Source organism: Pantherophis guttatus, chromosome 4 (assembly GCF_059756535.1).
Source record: "Pantherophis guttatus breed Tessera chromosome 4, ASM5975653v1, whole genome shotgun sequence".
NCBI classification, from domain to species: domain Eukaryota; kingdom Metazoa; phylum Chordata; class Lepidosauria; order Squamata; family Colubridae; genus Pantherophis; species Pantherophis guttatus.
Genome location: NC_142066.1, coordinates 23,949,962 through 23,968,315, shown reverse-complemented (window position 1 = coordinate 23,968,315; position 18,354 = coordinate 23,949,962). Strand labels below are relative to the sequence as shown.

General features: G+C 39.1%; 1 protein-coding gene across 1 annotated transcript; it reads right to left on the bottom strand.

The window, feature by feature from the left end:
* Positions 1-866: 866 nt before the first annotated feature.
* Positions 867-17,695, bottom strand: LOC148113902 (vomeronasal type-2 receptor 26-like). The gene is made up of 7 exons (XM_087893523.1): positions 17,675-17,695; positions 16,146-16,315; positions 15,045-15,336; positions 13,030-13,884; positions 5,723-5,950; positions 3,441-3,567; positions 867-3,091 (listed from the first exon to the last, which is right to left on the bottom strand). The coding sequence occupies exons 1-7, from the start codon at positions 17,693-17,695 to the stop codon at positions 2,169-2,171; spliced, it is 2,616 nt and encodes an 871-aa protein (XP_087749649.1). The 3' UTR covers positions 867-2,168.
* Between the last annotated feature and the right edge of the window lie 659 nt (positions 17,696-18,354).

Sequence of the window (18,354 nt, the reverse complement as noted above, 5' to 3'; positions counted from 1 at the left end):
GCCCGCAGGGCTCCTGAAGGAACATTCTGAGCTCTGCTTAAGGGTGGATGGGGCAACCTCGTGGCTCTCCGCGGGCCGGATTAATTGCTTTAGCGGGCCGCATGTGGCCTGCAGGCTCTAGTTTGAGGACCCATATTCTAGAATATTGTCTATTTCCACCAGGTTGGTATCATCTGCAAATTGGATGAATTCCCCTTCTATTCCCCCATCAAAATTGTATATGAAAATATTGTAGAGTACTAGGCCTAAGGCAGAGCCCTGAAGTAGTCCACTGCATATTTCCCTCCACGCGGATGCAGTTTATTTAAGGACTACATGTTGAATGCGATTGTTGAGCCAGTTACTAATCCATCTGGTGGTGATGCATTTGTTATTCTATTGTACTGTACTAACAAGAGTTAGATCACAGCTTTTTTCCCTTTTCTTTTTCCCTATAATCCTTTTTTCTCTTTGTTCTCATCTTTATTTTCATGTGTTATATGGATTTATAATAAATCTTAATTTAAAAAAAAGTTGGGGGGGAGAAATGAAATGACTAGAGTATGTGACTGCCTGAGGGGACCTCCCATTCTAGGAATGACTCAATTGGCAAATAAGGGACCTCAACAAAGGACTCCTGGCCAGTTATCAACTGATCATCAAACAGTAGCTATGGTTTGGACAGGAGTGGGTTGCTACCGGTTGGGCCACAGAAGCACTGCGTGCCTGCAAAGAAAGTGTGCGCACCCGCACGTTCCCAATAGTGAACCAGTAGTGCCGGGATTTGAATCTGCAACTCAAACTGCAACTCCTCAGCTGATGTAATCTGATTCTGTTCCTCCTCATGAATGGGCCTTCAGTCAGGACACTGATATTATCTGGATAGCTATGTTTGTAGTACATTTTTATGGCTGCCCGCCATATCCCAATATATAAACAATAAAAACAATAGACTCTACCATCCTGGTGATTATAATCAATCAGATAAACCACTTGATAGGCTCCATCTCACTTTGGGTTCCCCATGCCCCTTGGCAAACCTGGTGTTCAGGACCTTGTAAATGAATGTCAGTATGAGGGGCAATTTACTCTCTGTGGGGATCATATTCCAAAGCGAGGAAGCCACCATAGAGAAGATCCTTCTTCTTATGTGTCCTATCAGATGTACTTGTCAACTCTGGAAATGACTTTGGCTGACTCTGCACTTTCTTTTGTTTCGTTTCTCATTTGCCACTCTTGGGGGAAGGGGATGGTGTCAGAAGGTGGTGCCTTAACCTCTAGACAAAACATCAACCAGGCTCAGCATGAGAACCAAGGTCAAGGCAACGAACATGTGCTGAGACCGAGGGGAAAGCTGCCACCGGACTGATTGGCTAACGTGACCTGGGACAACCAAGGTGGGTGGGAAGTTTCTATCCTTTTAATAACCCTAAAGCCGGGAATTACTTAGAGCTAGCTTCACTGTTCTACATGCCAATATGATATACTCAATAAAAGGTCTTTTGAGCCTGACTGAAGCCTCAGAGTCCTGATTTGATTGGGTTCGTTACTCAGAACATGTCAGTTCCTTCTTAGCAGAGGAGTTCTTTAACACTCCCTTCCTCTGTGCTCTGGTGGGTCAGGTAGATGTGCCTGGGACAAGGTGGTTCTTCAAATAACCTGGTCTGAAGCCATGAAGGATTTCTGTTACTTGAATAGCTATCTCCAGAAACAATGAGAGCAGAGATATAATGACATTTTGCTGCCATTACGATCCACAGTATAATCCCCTATATGGGCTGTTGTCTGTATTCAATCATATTCATTTTTTGTCTTATTCCAATGGTACACCATTGTTGTAGGCTATCTTGAAAGCCTGCCTGAACTTCTTTGACCCTTTCTGAATTAAACAGAATCAAGATGGAGTTACTCTGAGTTTTTTCCCCTCACTTTCTACTTTCCCAGGACGTCGATTCCTTCATCAAGGTTAACTTAACATTCCTTTACAATCAACAAAATTACATTGGTCAGGACAGTTTGGAGAACCTTGGTCACTCTCACCCACTTAACAAGTCTAAATTCTATTGCAATTCTCACACTTAACAAATCTAAATTCTATTGCAATTAAAAAAATTAAGAAGACAATTATTTCTGAATACAATTCAGAATGCAGAACATTTTCATCCAAATCATATAAATTCAGGTATCATTCATGCTGCCCTTGATATCACATCAGTCTTTTTCCTAACTAGCTGCTCTCTTGTATTCAGCTCTGGTCTCAGTATGATGATGTAGCACTTGGGCAGGAAAATGCAGCCTAATAAGCCACCACTTGAGGCCAAGATAGAGAAGACTTCCACAGCCACCATGGATTTCCCCTTGGTGCTCAAGTAGGTGGGCACAAAGGACACCCAAACACTGCAGAAGACCAGCATGCTGAAGGTGATGAGTTTGGCTTCATTGAAAGTGTCGGGCAACTTCCGGGCAAAGAAGGCTACCGTGAAGCTGATGAGGGCCAGAAGCCACATGTAGCCCAGCACAACATAAAACATAATCTCCGAGCCTTCATTGCATTGCACTAAGATCTCATCCACCTGGGAATGCATGTCCAAGTCTGGGAAAGGAGGAGAAATGGTCAACCACACAGCACAGATGCTTGTTTGAATAAGGGAGCAAAAAACAATGACTGAGACGGACAGCCTTTTCCCCACCCACAACCTCATGCGGTTCCCTGGCTTTGTGGCCATGAAGGCCAGAACCACCGTGATGGTTTTGGCTAACACACAAGACACCACAATGGAGAAGACCACTCCAAAAACTGCTTGTCGGAGGAGACATGTGACTGTCCCTGGACACCCGAGGAAGAGAAAGGAGCAAAGAAAACACAGCAGGAGCGAGACGAGCAGGGTGCAGGTGATATCCCAATTGTTGGCTTTGACGATGGGAGTGTTCTGGTGGAAGATGAATGTCCCCATCACCACAACTGTGATGACAGCAAAAGAAACAGCAAAGCCAGTCAGGACTTCTCCCAGGACTTCTTTGTAGGATAAGTAGATGATAATTTTGGGAATACATTGCTGGTGCTTCTCATTTGGATATTGTTTTTCTGGACACCTCTCACATCGGTTGGAATCTAAAAACCATAAATAAAATATCTAAAAATTCTACACATTGAATCAAATTAAGTTTTTAGTAATTATGCCTCCTGATTATGCCTGTTTTTGGAGAGAATAAAGCTATTAAAATGTTTGCTTTAAGAAAATCCTTTTAAAGTTTATTTTTTATTCAATAGACTACATTTCCTGAACAAGAGATTACACAGTTAAATAAGGAAAAGTTTTCACTTTAAAAAAAGAAGAAAGAGACCAAGGCTAGTGAGAGATCTCAATCAATCTATGCTTTTCTTTAAAACTATATTCAAGAACCCAAACTTGGTTAGAGCATACTGTATTTTTAAGGAAACATCCATATTGTTTTCTTACCAATCATGGTGGAAATGCTTCCCTCTGAACACTCAACACAGTCATAGCAGCAAACCTGTTTCCCCTCCTTAATCAATTTCCGGTACCCAGGATGGCAGCTTTCTACACAGGTGGCAGCAGGTGGAGTCTAATGGGAATGGCCAGAGTAAGGAATTAAAATGGATTATAATCAAGCTTTGAATCAATCAGTCAGCAGTCATTCTCTTTAAATAAAAGCTAAAGAAAACGAAGGGACGCAGTGGCTTAGTGGCTAAGACTCTGAGCTTGTTGATGGAAAGATCAGAAGTTCAGCAGTTCGAATCCCTAGTGCTGCGTAATTGGGTGAGCTCCCGTTATTTGTCTCAGCTTCTGCCAATGTAGCAGTTTGAAAGAACGTAAAAAATGCAAGTAGAAAAATAGAGACCACTTTTGGTGGGAAGGTAACAGCATTCCGTGTGCCTTTGGCTTTTAGTCATGCCGGCCACATGACCACAGAGACATCTTTGGACAGTGCTGGCTCTTTGGCTTTGAAACAGAGATGAGTACCGCCCCCTAGAGTTGGGAACAACTAGCACATCTGTGCGTGGGGAACCTTTACATTTACCTAAAGAAAACCAGCTTCTTGTAATTTATAATAATGCAAAATTTGGAATTCCTAGGACTGATTGCTAGAATCAGTCAGAGGAGCAGTTAAAATCTGAAAAATCTTTGAATTGCTATTGAAAATTTGAATACAAATCAGTTCATGAACCCTGCAGAGTGTGTAAAGGAACTTGAGATGTCCTAAAGGGGTTGATAAAACAGGATGTTTCTCATAATCTTAATGAGCTGTTAAATTTGAATAGTAAGAAGAAAATCCAAAATAAATTTGTAATGTATGGGAAATAGTGTTGAAACTGCTGAGATAACAGCAAAAATATTCTGGTCTAGTATTTGCTATCCTTTTCCAATTATCCCTGTGTTACGTTGCCACTCAAGAGTGGTATCCTGATTTTCCATGTACAGGATGAGTGAAGCAAAACAAGCAGATTGCCCAGCTTCAGTGGCCTCCCTTGTTCTGCACATACTCAGTTATCAAAAAACCATCTGACAATTAGGACAGTCATGCAAGTGTGGTGAACACAGGAGTTGGGGTGATGGCAAACTTTGATATATGTCCACAGTCCATCTGTGGTATTCTGTGATGAACAATAAAATGGGATAGCACAATAATCCAAACTTGCCTGTATTTCAAAATACACAAGCATTAGTACCTGCAGAAAAGCTATTCAGTTCTCTGAGAAAAAGAAGAGGGAAAAAAATGACTAAATCTCTATATGGCCAGAAGCTGTCCCCAGATTTTTGAATTGGCTATGGGAACTGGCAAGAGAAACATTTCCTGCAAAACTCCAGAGAAATGGATGTTTATATTAGCCTGAAGTGGAAAATAGGTGTGATGACCTTTTTCATGCTTTGTGTCTCAACTGATTCAAAAAAAAAAAGTCAGATAAACTCATTAGTGGGAGAGTCCTATCTATCTATCTATCTATCTATCTATCTATCTATCTGTCTGTCTGTCTGTCTGTCTGTCTGTCTGTCTGTCTGTCTGTCTGTCTGTCATCTATCTATCTATCTATCTATCTATCTATCTATCTATCTATCATCTATCTATCTATATCATCTATCTATCATCTACAGTATAGCTATGTAAAATCTTTCCTTTTCTTGTTTGTATTATTGTAACTGTAATTTTTAATATTTTTTTCAAAGAAGAAAGGTTAATCCTCCCTTCAGTATTACCTTTCAAAAGATGAATCTTCCACCTCACTAAAGGTAAACTGCTCCAAACTGGATTGCAGAAAATACGACTTCAGCAACAGAGTGGTCAATGCCTGGAATGCATTACCTGACTCTGTGGTTTCATCCCCAAACCCCCATAACTTTAACCTTAGACTGTCTACTGTTGACCTCACCCCATTCCTATGAGGACTGTAAGGGGCATGCATAAGTGCACTTACATTCCTACCATCACTGTCCTACTGTCCCCTTTTATTTGTACCCATTTCCTATATTCATAATCTTATACTTATATCTGTTATCTTATACAAAAATATATAAATAAATAATAATCCCAGTGAGCTCTTTCCCCACATTCTGAAAGTGTAATGTAGAATTGAGAACTTCTTCATTTTTCCAGGATACAAAAGTGTTCTAACATCATTAAGAAGATACCAAATGACCTTGGAACCACTCTAAGGTTACTGATTTAAAATCCCAGAAATTGAGAAAATATCCTCGTGTTTTCGTTGGTTTGTTTAACTCACCTGCTTAAATTTGGGATTCCATCCAATGGTAGTTGCATTTATGGTGAGGCCTTCCTTTTGAGAACTCTGAGGTTCAACACCTCCAACTTGGACCTTCTGAAAGGATCGATTGGGGAAAGTAATCAAGTTGATGATATCGTATGCTGCTGCCAGGTTTCCATTCTCATTGAAAACTATTTCTTCCCCAGCACTATTGTTGAAATGGAGGTTTTTCAGAAATAATCGAAGCTAAAAAATAAGAGAGATAAGTGAGAAATTTATGCCAATAGTAGGCAATAGAATGTACAGTTCCATGCTGGGATTTACCAAATGGCACTCAAGTCATTTTTAACTAGCAGCCAAACTTTAGCGTTAATAGTATTTTTTTTAATATTCCAAAGGCATAATTCTATTTTGCAGGACTATATTTTACGTTTAAGTATTATTCTTTCGATGTGCCTTTACAGAGAGATTCAAAGAAACATATTCTTCCAACATTTACTGGGTATCCTGGCCACTCCGACACTCCTTATCTCCAGTGGCTGCTTAAGTCCATTTCTTCTGCGCAGGTGGCTAGATTCTGCACACCAGCATTGGGGATTCATCAGAAACACATTTCTAATCCACCATAGCTATTTTACACAACAAATATGGCAAACCTGTTGCACTGCTTCTTTCTTCCTTTTTAAATATTAAACTGACTATGGGCTACAAGTTTATGAATTGTAATTTTAGACCATATATAATCGACAGGCTGGATTTTATCATAGATTTTAGCTGTTATTTATTATTTTATAGTAGAATTTTTAATTGCATATTTACTGAGTGTTTTTATTGTTTCTGGTGTCTGGTCTATGACTGTAATAAACGGAATTGACTTTAATCAAAATAGAGTTTTTTGGTCAGATATATAGCACATGTTGCACTTCATGATGGATAATTTTTTTGCTTAGAAATATAACAGAATAATAGAATAACAGAGTTGGAAGAGATCTTGGAGGTCTTTTAGTCTTCTAGTCCAACCCCCTGCTCAAGTGGGAAACCCTATACCAGCGATGGCTAACCTTTTTGTCATCGCATGCCAGGAGGGGGGGTGGGTGGGGGAGGTTTGCATGTGCGCGTGCCCACACCCATAATTCTATGCGACCCCCCTGCGCATGCATGCGCAATCCCCCCCCCGCTCCTGGCACGCGATGGCCTGGTAGGCCCATTTTTCTTTCTTACCTGGCTCCAGATCGTCTCTGTGCATCTGGGGAGGGCGAAAACAGCCTTTCCCACTCCCTCAGAGGCCCTCCAGAGGCCTGAAAGGGCCCATTTCCCAACTCCTGGTGGGACAGGAAGTGACCTTTTTTGCTGTACCCAGTCTCCAGAGACTCCTAGAGAGGCCTCCGAGGGAGTGAGAAAGGCTGTTTTTCACCCTTCCCAGATAAATAGAGAGGATCTGGAGCCAGGTAAGAAAGGAAAACAGGCCATTCCCCAGCTCTCTGTGTAGCCCCAAAAGTTTTTTTTTTTACTTTGGGGGACGAAGCAGATGAAGCTCCCTATTTCCCTCGCCGCCGCTCCGGGCTTTGGGAGACCTCTGCTTATGCAGAGCTAGGCGACAAGAACAAGCATACAAAATTAACAGAATAATTAAAAAGGATGTGAGCTGGACCTGTGACCCTGAATCGCAAGTATCTTATTTATTTTATAACAGTTACTGAAGAAGGAAAAGGAAAAGGGAAAAAAGAATTTTTAAAAAATGGCGACTGCTGAGGCTTGAGAAGGGGCTGAAAGGGAGAGTCCTTCCGTTTCCTATTAAGATACAAAGTAGCAGAATAAATACCTCTGGTTACAATTGAAGATAAAGCTCTACTTTTGTGTTCTCTTTTTCCTGGAGATCTGATAGTGATCTTGGTTGGAAAGAAGTTTTTTTTTCTTCTTTGCCTCTCTTTTCTTTTCTAAAAAAGTTTGTCTGTGTGGAAACATGGCATTAAAACTTACAAAGCCAGACAAACAAGCAGTGGGGGGGGGGGATTCCCCCATTAATAAATTACGTGAACAAGTTCTAAATCTCCAGTCTCAGAAAACTGATTTTAACATAATTGAATTTCTTTTGGAGGAGATTGTAAGAAGGGATGAGATTGTGAATCAGAACTTTGAAAAATTTAAGCAGGAAATTAAAGAATTAGTGCAATTAAAGTTTGATACTTTGGATCGAAAGATTATAAAAATGGCTAATGGTTTTACAGAATTTATGATCAAGTTGGATGCAAATACTAATTTATTAGAGTCTAAAATGGAAGAAATTGAGGACAATATGGACAATAGAATACAAAAAATTGAAAATGATTTGACAAACACTCAAGACAATAGCTCAGAAGAAAAACCTAAAATGGAGGCTGATCAAAAGACTTGTAATGGAGAAAATATACAACAACGGATTGAAAGAGAAGTTTTAATGATGCAATATAATTTTACTGAATATGCGATTAGACTGAGAGGATTGCAGGAAAATAACAGAGATGATTTAAGGAAAATATCTTCTGAAATTTTGGCTGGGATTTTAAAGGTTCAACCTGAGGAAGTATTTTGTAGGATCGATAGAGTTTATAGAATAAATTCCTGGACTGCAAAGCAAAGGCAATTGCCTAGAGATGTGGTGATTTATTTTACAGATAAAGAAATAAGAAATAATATTGTGCAAAATTCCTTCAACTCTACTTTGCAATTGTTTGGAAGAAAGATTTGGATTTACAAAGAGCTCCCGCCTAAGATGTTATCGGAAAGAAAGAAATTTGGTTTTCTAGTGACTGAGCTTAAAAAAAGAAATATTCTATTCAGGTGGGATGCTCCAGTTGGCATAATATTGAGATATCAAGGAGAAAGATACCAACTAAATACTGTTGAAAAAGCGGAAGAATTTTATCAAAATTTTTTGAAAATGAACTTAACATCTTTATGCACAATACAGGATAAGCAGAAGGAGTTGGAAATAAAGGGAAAACATCGAATTATAGAGGCTGCTGTGGACAAATTGCCTTTGGATTCTTTAGACACCTCAGCTGGATTATCTACAAATATGAGAGAAGTGGTATCGGACTCTAATGTGATGATTCATCAAGTCACAGACAAGCATGGAAACCAATTAGCTGATACACAATTGATAAAAAAGAAATATGAGATACAAAAGCAAAACCAACAAGATCAAGTCATAAAGCAGAATGAAAACCGATCAGTTGATATACAACTTGTAGAAGGGAAATTAGGATGGAGATCAAACCCACAAAAAGAAAAGAAAAAAAGAAATAGGTCTCACAAAAATAAAAATTTCTAAATTAAGCAACAGTGAAGCCAGTTATTTTTAAAAAATGAATGAATATATGAAAAGATAGTTGAGGCGAAGTATTGGTTAACATTATCCTGAGGAGAGTGACAGACCTCTGCAATGCCGTAACTTTGGGATGTGAAAAGAGCCTTAAATTGTTGGATTGGAATTATCTATTTTGGATTTCTTTTTTTTATTGATAAATGTATTATATTTATCTTGAGCTATAAGGCAAGAGAGCTACGCTGGGGCACGCAGAAGTTCTGGTTGTTACCCATTATGATGATGGGAATTAATAATCCTAATGAAAGCCACAATTACAGATACTATATGGAATATAATTATAATGTCACTCGGGTGGTTGTTTTCCTTTTTTGATATATATATGAGGATACTCATTACTGATGGGGGCAGATGATGACCGAGGATTTTGAACAAACTGTTGCAACCAGGATGCTATGTTACCCTAATATGGATGATGGACTCAACAATCCAGTGGAAAGACATCAAAGAAGATATTATATGGATTATAAATTTAAAGTCATTGATTTTTTTTATATAATGGAATATATTTTTTTTAGCAGGGCGGGCAGTAGATTAAAGATATTAAGAATTGTTGTGCATGGCAATTTTGTAGGAAAGTGGGTGGAAATAGGTTAGTTTACTGATTGTTTAGTTTAAGAAAAGGGATGTTTAAGTGATATATTTAGGGGAGTGGAGGAAATGGATAGAGTTGAATAAATGTTAAATTAAGATTTATGGGGAAGGCTGCTTTGAAATGTTATATATATAAGTATGGGGGAGGAGAAAAAAAGGCAGATTGTTGCTAGATTGGGAGTTATAATAATATTATTATGCTAAATTAGAAGTTATTATATAATGTTATTTTGAAACGTATGGTAAAAGGGGGAAGTAATAATATTAATAATATTATTAGCATGTAAGGGTCAGTATTTAGAGGAGGGAGTAAGAGGATGGCAAAATATTATATAATCTGTTATGAATTAGGTTTTTGTTGTGAAGAAGTCACAGGGGGGATGGGTGGTGAGGGGGGGTTAGGGAGGAGGGGGGGAGAAAAATGGGGGAAATTTTGTATTTGAAAATTTTTTCAATAAAAAAAAAAAACTTCCAGTGTTGGAGCATCCACAATTTCTAAAAGTTAGAACAGTTAGAACAATTAATTATCTTACCCCTGCCACCAATTTCATTGATTATTATTATTATTTTGCACAATTTTTCCTTCTCTCTACTTTAGTGAATTTTTCTTCTGCTATTCAACCACAAAATGCTGCATAAAAGGTAATCATTTACTGGATTGAAACTTGGAAAGGAAGCAGAAGACCTCTGGGAAAAAAATATCTCCATATACCTAATATAATATCTGTGAAAAATCAAAATCAAAATTGCAACAAGAAATACATACTTTCAGAGGTTACCACCAAGCCTATAGACAACTAAAAATTATAAATTTTAAAGACAAAAGGGACAAATATAAAAACTGGAAAGAGAGGCACCTAACCAAAGCAGAATATCAACAAATATCTTGAGTCTGCAAAAATGAAGTCAGGAAAGCTAAGGCTCAAAATGAACTAAGTCTTGCGACAAAAGTAAAAAACAACAACAACAACAACAACAAAAGCTTCTTTCAACATGTAAAAAACAAGAAAAATGTCAAGGAAATTATTGTCCATTAATGGGAGAAAATGGCAAGAAAGTAATGAACAACAGGAAGAAAGAAGAACTGCTTAACTAATTTTTTGCAGCTGCATGGGAAATGCAGGAATACAACTTAAAATAGATAAGAAATAGATAAGAAAAAGGTAAGAGAGCACCTGTCTACCCTATGCGAGTTCAAATCAACAGGACCAGATGGATTACACTCCAAGCTTCTGAAGGAACCGCCAACATCAGTTTGTTAAAAACAGATCATGCCAGACAAATTTTAGTGAACAAGAAAAATGCTGTGGATATAATTTACTTGGACTTCAGTAAGGCATTTGATAAGGTAGACCATAACCTACTACTTGCTAAAGTAGAAAAATGTGGGTTAGACAGCATCACCACCAGATGGATTCATAATTGGCTGACCAACCACACTCAACATGTAGTCCTCAATGGAACTGCATCTACATGGATGGAAATATGCAGTGGGGTACCCCAAGGCTCTGTTTTAGGCCCAGTACTCTTCAACATCTTCATCAATGATTTGGATGAGGGGATAGATAAGCCATAAAATTTGCATATGACACAAAATTGGCAGAAGTAGCCAACACTCAGTAGCCAACTGTGACAGGGATCTTGGGGTCTGGTGGACAATATGAGTCAGCAGTGTGCTTCAGCTGCCAAAAAAGCCAACTCAATCCTAGGCTGAATTAACAGAGGATAGAATCAAGATCATTTGAAGTGTTAATACCACTTGACAAGGACTTGGCAGGTGGACCAAGGCAGTCATAGAATGGATCCCAGTTGATAAAAAAGTGTTTTATCAACTCTAATCACTTTTCACTGTTGATAAAAGGTGTCTACAAAAGAGACCAAAAAGAAGATGGCTCAATGACATCACCAAATATTGTGGGTCTAATTGGCAAAAGAAAGCTCAGACCATATTGGTTTGAAACATGGGAAGATGCCTTCATCCTGCAGAGCACATTTCGAATACTGCATCCAGTTTTGGTCACCACATTGTAAAAAGGATGTTGCAATTCTAGAAAGAGTGCAGAGCAACCAAGATGATTAGGGGACTGGAGACTAAGATGTGTAAAAAAAGGTTGCTCGAATTAGGTATGTCTAGTTTAATGAAAAGAAGGACTAGTTGTGATTTGATAGCAATCTTAAAAATATATAAGGGGTTGCTACAAAGAACAGGGGGTCAACCTATTCTCCAAAGCACCTGAAAGAGGACAAGAAGCAATGGGTGGAAACTAATCAAGGAGCGAATCAACCTAGAACTGAGGAGAAATTTTCTGACAGTTAGAACAATTAATCAGTGGAACCACTTGCCTGCAGAAGTTGTGAATGCTCCAACACTGGAAGTTTTTAAGTAGATATTGGATAACCATTTATCTGAAGTGGTGTAGGGCTGTGATGGTGAACTTATGGCATGCAAAGCCTTCTCTGCAGCACGCCAGCAGTCGCCCCAGTCCAGCTCCACCGCGTATGCATGTGTGCCTCCAGCCGACCACCTGGTCTTTTGGTCTCTGCCGTGCATGTGCAGGGGTTGGGCGCATGTGCGGGATGTCCATGTCCATGTCTGTTTGGGGGGGGCAGAGTGAATGCATGGGGGTTCAGGAGGCTTTCGAGGCCCAAAATGGGGTACAGGGGAAGCCCTCATGTGAATGCATTCGTGCGCGCATGCTTTGGGCACTCGGCACCAAAAAGGTTAATCATCACTGGTATAGGGTTTCCTGCCTGAGCAGGGGGTTGGACTAGAAGACCTCCAAGGTCCCTTCCAACTATGCTGTTATTAAACAGTAATTTTTAAACATATATTTTAAATCTATCTATCTATCTATCTATCTATCTATCTATCTATCTATCATCTATCTATCTATCTATCTCTACACATACACACACACACACACACATATACATACATACATACATACACTTTAGAGGAGCAGCTAAATAAAGAATATGATATTATTCCTTGTTTCATGGAATCAGAACAGAGTTCAAAAGTACTACAAGTTTATTTCATGCTACCTATTACAACATTCTGAATTATCAATGGTCAAGGTGAATTGGCACCAGAGAAGAGCCAACGGACTTAAAGGGGGGCTGGAATTAGGTCTTTTATGGGGGTGTAGAGACACCAAACGGATGATGCATTTGACCCTACCCTCGGGCTCAACCTTGTAATCTCCTACATTATCCAAATGAAAAGATGTTTCGTTCAGACACTTTCAGTTGAATGCAGACTGTTGTAAAATATACTGTTAATGAATTTTGAATTTTGTAAAAATTGAAATCAATATGTTATTATGGCTACATTCCCACTACATTAGAAGGAACCATAACTAACCTGCCAAGGTTGGACTTTCAGCAAATTCCACTTCTCTCCATTGCCTCTTGTCTTCTGCCTGGCTCTGGATGAATACATAGCATGGAGACCATGTGCTACAGCATAGACAGCATTGTAAATACTGTAGCTCTGGCCAGACATCTCCATTTCAAAGGCAGTTCCAGGGAGACTCCCCAGATCCTCTTTCCCAGTGCAGCTTCCTTTGCCTGCTCCATATATATTGTACATTGGAAGTGAACAGATAAATGCTGCACTCCAGAATTGAGGTAGGAAATGCACTTTAGATTGATATGGATTTAGCTTCTCAAGGAACTCTTGAAAGCCTGGTACGCTATTTGTGTGTAGGGCAAAAGACAAGCTTCCATTGAAAGACAATGCTGTAAATTTCTGAGGTTCAAAGACAGAAGTGACATCCCAGAGAGCACTTATGACCCAAACCCTCTCAATTGGGAGCCTTTGACTAATTTCATACCATTCAAGAATTACTCGTAAGCCTTCTATAGATTGCATGTCCCCATAAACTAGTATTACATTGGTTTTACTATACCAGAGGACATGCCCTATTTTACCTAGATTAATCTTCCGTAAGGTACTGGGGTCATAATTTGTCAATCTTGGAATAAGTTGAATTAAAGAAATGCAAATATCACTCTGGATGAATTTTGGTCTCAGAATTCTGAGAAATCTCTCTCCAGTGGTGTCTTCTGGAATGAGCAGGTCAATCCAATTCCATCCAAAATATTTCAAGAGCTGAATAATCCCAGCATACTGGAGGTTTTCATTTGGAGTCATCCAGAAGAAAGAAGGAAACTGCTGTTTATCACTCAATGCCAGGTCAAAAGTGCCATAACTGAGCTGCAGAGTGGGAATAATAATGATGTACTTTTAGATGAAGTACTGCTTCTGTAGACACATAAAAAAAATGGAAGTATTTCTTTTGGACCTGTTTTTCCATAAAAATATCTTGATGGGTGAGATAAATACTAAATCTGGAGATCAACAAGTCTTTCCTGAGAGCTTTTGCAACCAGATCACCATTAGAATTCCATTCATCCCTTTTTAGACAAAGTCACCTCAATCTTTGATTGTGCTAAGTAGAAATAGAGAGCAGATAAAGATAAAGGTTCTACTCGCACATATGTGCTAGTCGTTCCTGACTCTAGGGGGTGGTGCTCATTTCCATTTCAAAGCCAAAGAGTCAGTGCTGTCTGAAGACGTCTCCGTGGTCATATGGCCGGCATGACTAAATGCCAAACGTTCATGGAACGCTGTTACCTTCCCACCAAAGGTGGTCCCTATTTTTCTACGTACATTTTTTACCTGCTTTCGAACTGCTAGATTGGCAAAAGCTGGGACAAGTAACAGGAGCTCAGTCCATTATGCAGCACTAGGGATTCAAACCACTGAACTTAGATCGACAAGATCAGCAGCCATTGAGCCACCATATGCCTTTTAGAGAGCAGATAGGAATGAGTAGTAAGAGAGGCGGCTTTTTCATTAAGGATCTGACAGTATTCATCTTCCATTTTATATTATGAGGGTAAGATAATTAGGATAAGCATATTTAAAATTCTTGTGAACATAGAATACCCAGAAGATGGAGAGACAATATTAGATACATTACTACAATATCAATTAACAATGCTTGAGGCCACCAGAAGAGCAAGAACAAGAACCCAAAGTGATAAAGAGAAAGACAAAAAGAAGGAGGAGGAGGAGGAGGAGGAGGAGGAGGAGGAGGAGGAGGAGGAGGAGGAAGGGAAGAAGAAAAAGAAGAAGAAGAAATAGTCCGAAACAGTGATAGCTATACAATTTCTACAAACTAAGTATGTTCGTGCTTATTAAGAATTACTACATATGTAATAGTAATTGATGCATTGCATTTCTCTGACAAAATAAGTAAATAAAAACTCTAAAACGAGTTTCCCAATATTGCAGCTGTTTTTGAGGGGTTGTCTTCACTTTTAATTGCTATCCTTTCTTTTCTTGTGCATAATGTGAAACCAGATACCTACCTGTGGAATCTTGTAGGCATTTAAGATGTTGGCCATCTGGATGGTGTTCTGGGAAGGGAGATCACCAATGACGGCCATGATGTTTTGGTCCTTTCCCTTCCTGTAATTGAGTTGACAGAGGCCTTCCACAAAGAGGAGAGTGAAAAGGTTCTCAGAGGCTTTCATTGCCTGAAAACCATTCTCGTATATCTTGGAGACCAAGGTGATGTTGGGTAACAAATTCTCATTCCTGTTGATCTCCTGAATGGCAAAACTGAAGGCTAGGACATGCTGTACGTTTTTAGGCAATGGCCTGCAAGAAGAGTTTCATTTAGTTCTATAATCTTCAAATGTGACAATAACTGGATTTAGATACATCTAAAATGATGTATCTGGGCTGAAGTGCAGTGCTTGAATCTCATTGGAGGATCATGTGGGAACTGTGATCATATTTTGAGAAGTGTAATGCAATTACAAGCATTGTTTTGTGTATGTAGGGCAGCAATGCAATAGAAGGGCAGAAACTGATGGATTTTGCCAACTGTTAACAACAATTCACATTTTATCACATTCATATATTTAAATATGGTCCGTCTTTCTACTCAGGAGACTTACTGCATAAGAAGTAGAAAACTCAAGCTACCACAATCTTTATAAAATAAAAGTCTTGGTATGTAGAAGTATTTGCAAATCAGGAAAAAGTGACAAATTCCAACAGTGTCATTATGTAGTATGAGAATCATAGATATGTATTAAAACCTTTATTAAAATATTCATCCTAAATAGTTTTGATATGGTTTCGCTTTCATTTTGAATGTTAAATAAAAAAAATAGGGGAACAGTGTCATTAAAATCAAATCTTCTCATGAACAGGTTAATTGATGTATAACAACAGCAACATGAAAAACCATGTCTACAAGGCAACATTTAACAGCTACTGTATATTTCAGCACCTGAAATATCATTAACCAAGACAGATATATAAATAAAAAATATGCCTAAACCAGTTTTAATTCTCATCTAAAATGGAAAAAAAATAATCAGAATGTCCTGAATACAATCAACTAAAAAAAAAAAAAACCTTGAAAGGCATATCACAGTTTCTTTCAAAGGAGTACTTGCCATCCTTCCAAAGATCCTGCTGGATGTTCCATAAAGTGGAGCAAAGACCATTTGGGATATAAAGTCGACACAAATTCTGCAATGACGATATCACTGGAGAGGGCAGGGAGATTAAGCTGCAAATGTCGTTTGTTTCGACACATGGAGTTAAAGATCTTGTTGAAAGAAGCCTGGAGGGCAAGGAGAGAGAATAAAAGCCAATGGCAAAGTATGTGAGTCTCTTTGAATGCCAAAGCAGTTTGGCTCCAATCACAGCAGTGCAGCCACATCTCCATCACAAAACTTTGCCTGGAACAATGAAAGAACCTCTACTGGTTTTATGCACAACTAAAACTGTAGATTACAATTATTATCATCTGAGTGATTCATACTGTACCTATGGAGCCTCATGGAGTTGTTGTTAATTTTAAACTATTAAGTCTCCCTAGGTTCTATTCCTCCCCCTAAAAACAAGTTTATTTAGATAATTACAAGGTGGATGAATCCCTTTCGCCAAGCTATTCAGCTCTTCTTCCAATTGAAGAAATTGTACAGTCCAAACCCATCTCTTGGCAGCTCCTCATCAGGCAAGATAGAAATGATCTTGAGATCTTGGAAACTGAGTTTTGCATGTTGGTTAAAAGAGGAGGAAATAGATTAGTAGTCAGATAAGTTTTCTCTTCTCATCTCACAACCTCCTAATTCAGAGAAATACTTACCAGTTCTGCCCCTTGATTTGCTGAAACTGTCACATAGAAAAGAAGGAAGTTACAGGAGCAGAGGTGGGATTCAGCTGGTTCAGACCAGTTCATGGGAACCGGTAGTGGCCACTTGCGGGTGGGCCTGCCCCCACCCACCTGCCCGGCCGCAATCCTGTCCTATATCGCTGTGATTTTGACGTTACGTGCATGTGTGGACGACATGCACGAGAGAATTGCCATTTTGTTTGACATTGCATGCATGTGCAGATGGCACATGCGAGTGACTTATTTTGTTTATTGACGTGTCACATGTGTGCGGACAGTGCGTATTTGCGAATTACTGTGTTGTTTGACGCCGGATGCGTGTGCAGATGGAGTGTACATGTGAATTGCCATGTTTTGTGATGTCGCATGCATGTGCGGACAGCACGTATGAGCAAATTGCTGTGTTGTTTGACATCGCATGGATGGCACATATGTGAGCTCACATTTCCAGTGCTGGGCGAACCGGTTGCTACAGTATGTGAAGCCCACCTCTGTGTAGGAGGATATTTATGGAGATTCTCCATCATCCAGATCATGGTTGTCCCAAAGGTGGTTTTTTTTCTTTCTTTTCTTTTTTTTTAAAAAGCATCTGGAGTTATTTTTATTTTTTTTCTTTTCAAACATTTTACTTTTCATCCAAAATGTTTCTTGGATGGGAAGCAAAATGTTTTCGAAGAAAAAGAAGAAGAAAATCCAATTGCCTTTTGTAAAAAGCACCTTTGGGTCTGTAGGAACCTGTGTGAGTTTTCAAGAACAGGGTCCCTCTGATCTCCCTCTGGACATTCTGGAGCAATGAAGGGGCACCTTCTGTGCCTCCAGGTCCATCTTATCATGGTTCAAGGTATGTAACCTGATCACATGTGACTCAAGTTCATTAGTGGAACTGTCTTAGATCATTTGTAGCATGTATGTACATATTTAAGGAGGATTTTCTCTGTCCTCAAGGTATCTTGAAAGAATATTATTTGTATTTTTTATTCATAAAGTACCAGAATCACAGAAATAAAAGAAAATGACAGAATAACAGAGTTGGAAGGGACTTTAGAGGTCTTCTAGTTCTAACCTCCAGGAAATTTCTCCGTAGTTCTAAGTTGCTTCCCTCCTTGATTAGTTTCCATCCATCGTTTCTTGTCCTGCCTTCAGGTGACTTGGAGAATAGGTTGATCCCCTCTTCTTTGTGGCAATATCTTTAGATATTGGAACATTACTATAGGATCTTATGGGATGCCTTCCTCTGCCAGGATCTCGTGCTAGAAAGCTGAAAGGCAGAAAATGTTTCCACAACTACAGGAGTAATTTGAATGGCTTCTAAAAAACCTGTATGTGGTGAGGCAAATGATATTTGTAAACCAGGACTCCCAGATCCCATTCACAATTACTACTATTGAGCCAGAATACCATCTATTCCCATGATGGCGAACCTATGGCATGTGTGCCACAGGTGGCATGCATAGTCATATTGGTGGGCACGCATGTGCATGCCA

Bases quoted from the DNA above. Each gene is read 5' to 3' on its own strand.
- LOC148113902 (XM_087893523.1), bottom strand. From the start codon at position 17,695: ATGGACCTGGAGGCACAGAAG. The intron at 13,885-15,044 runs GTAGGTATCTGG...CCCACTCTGCAG, and splicing joins ATGCCTACAAGATTCCACAG to CTCAGTTATGGCACTTTTGA. The intron at 3,092-3,440 runs GTAAGAAAACAA...TATGGTTTTTAG, and splicing joins AAGCATTTCCACCATGATTG to ATTCCAACCGATGTGAGAGG.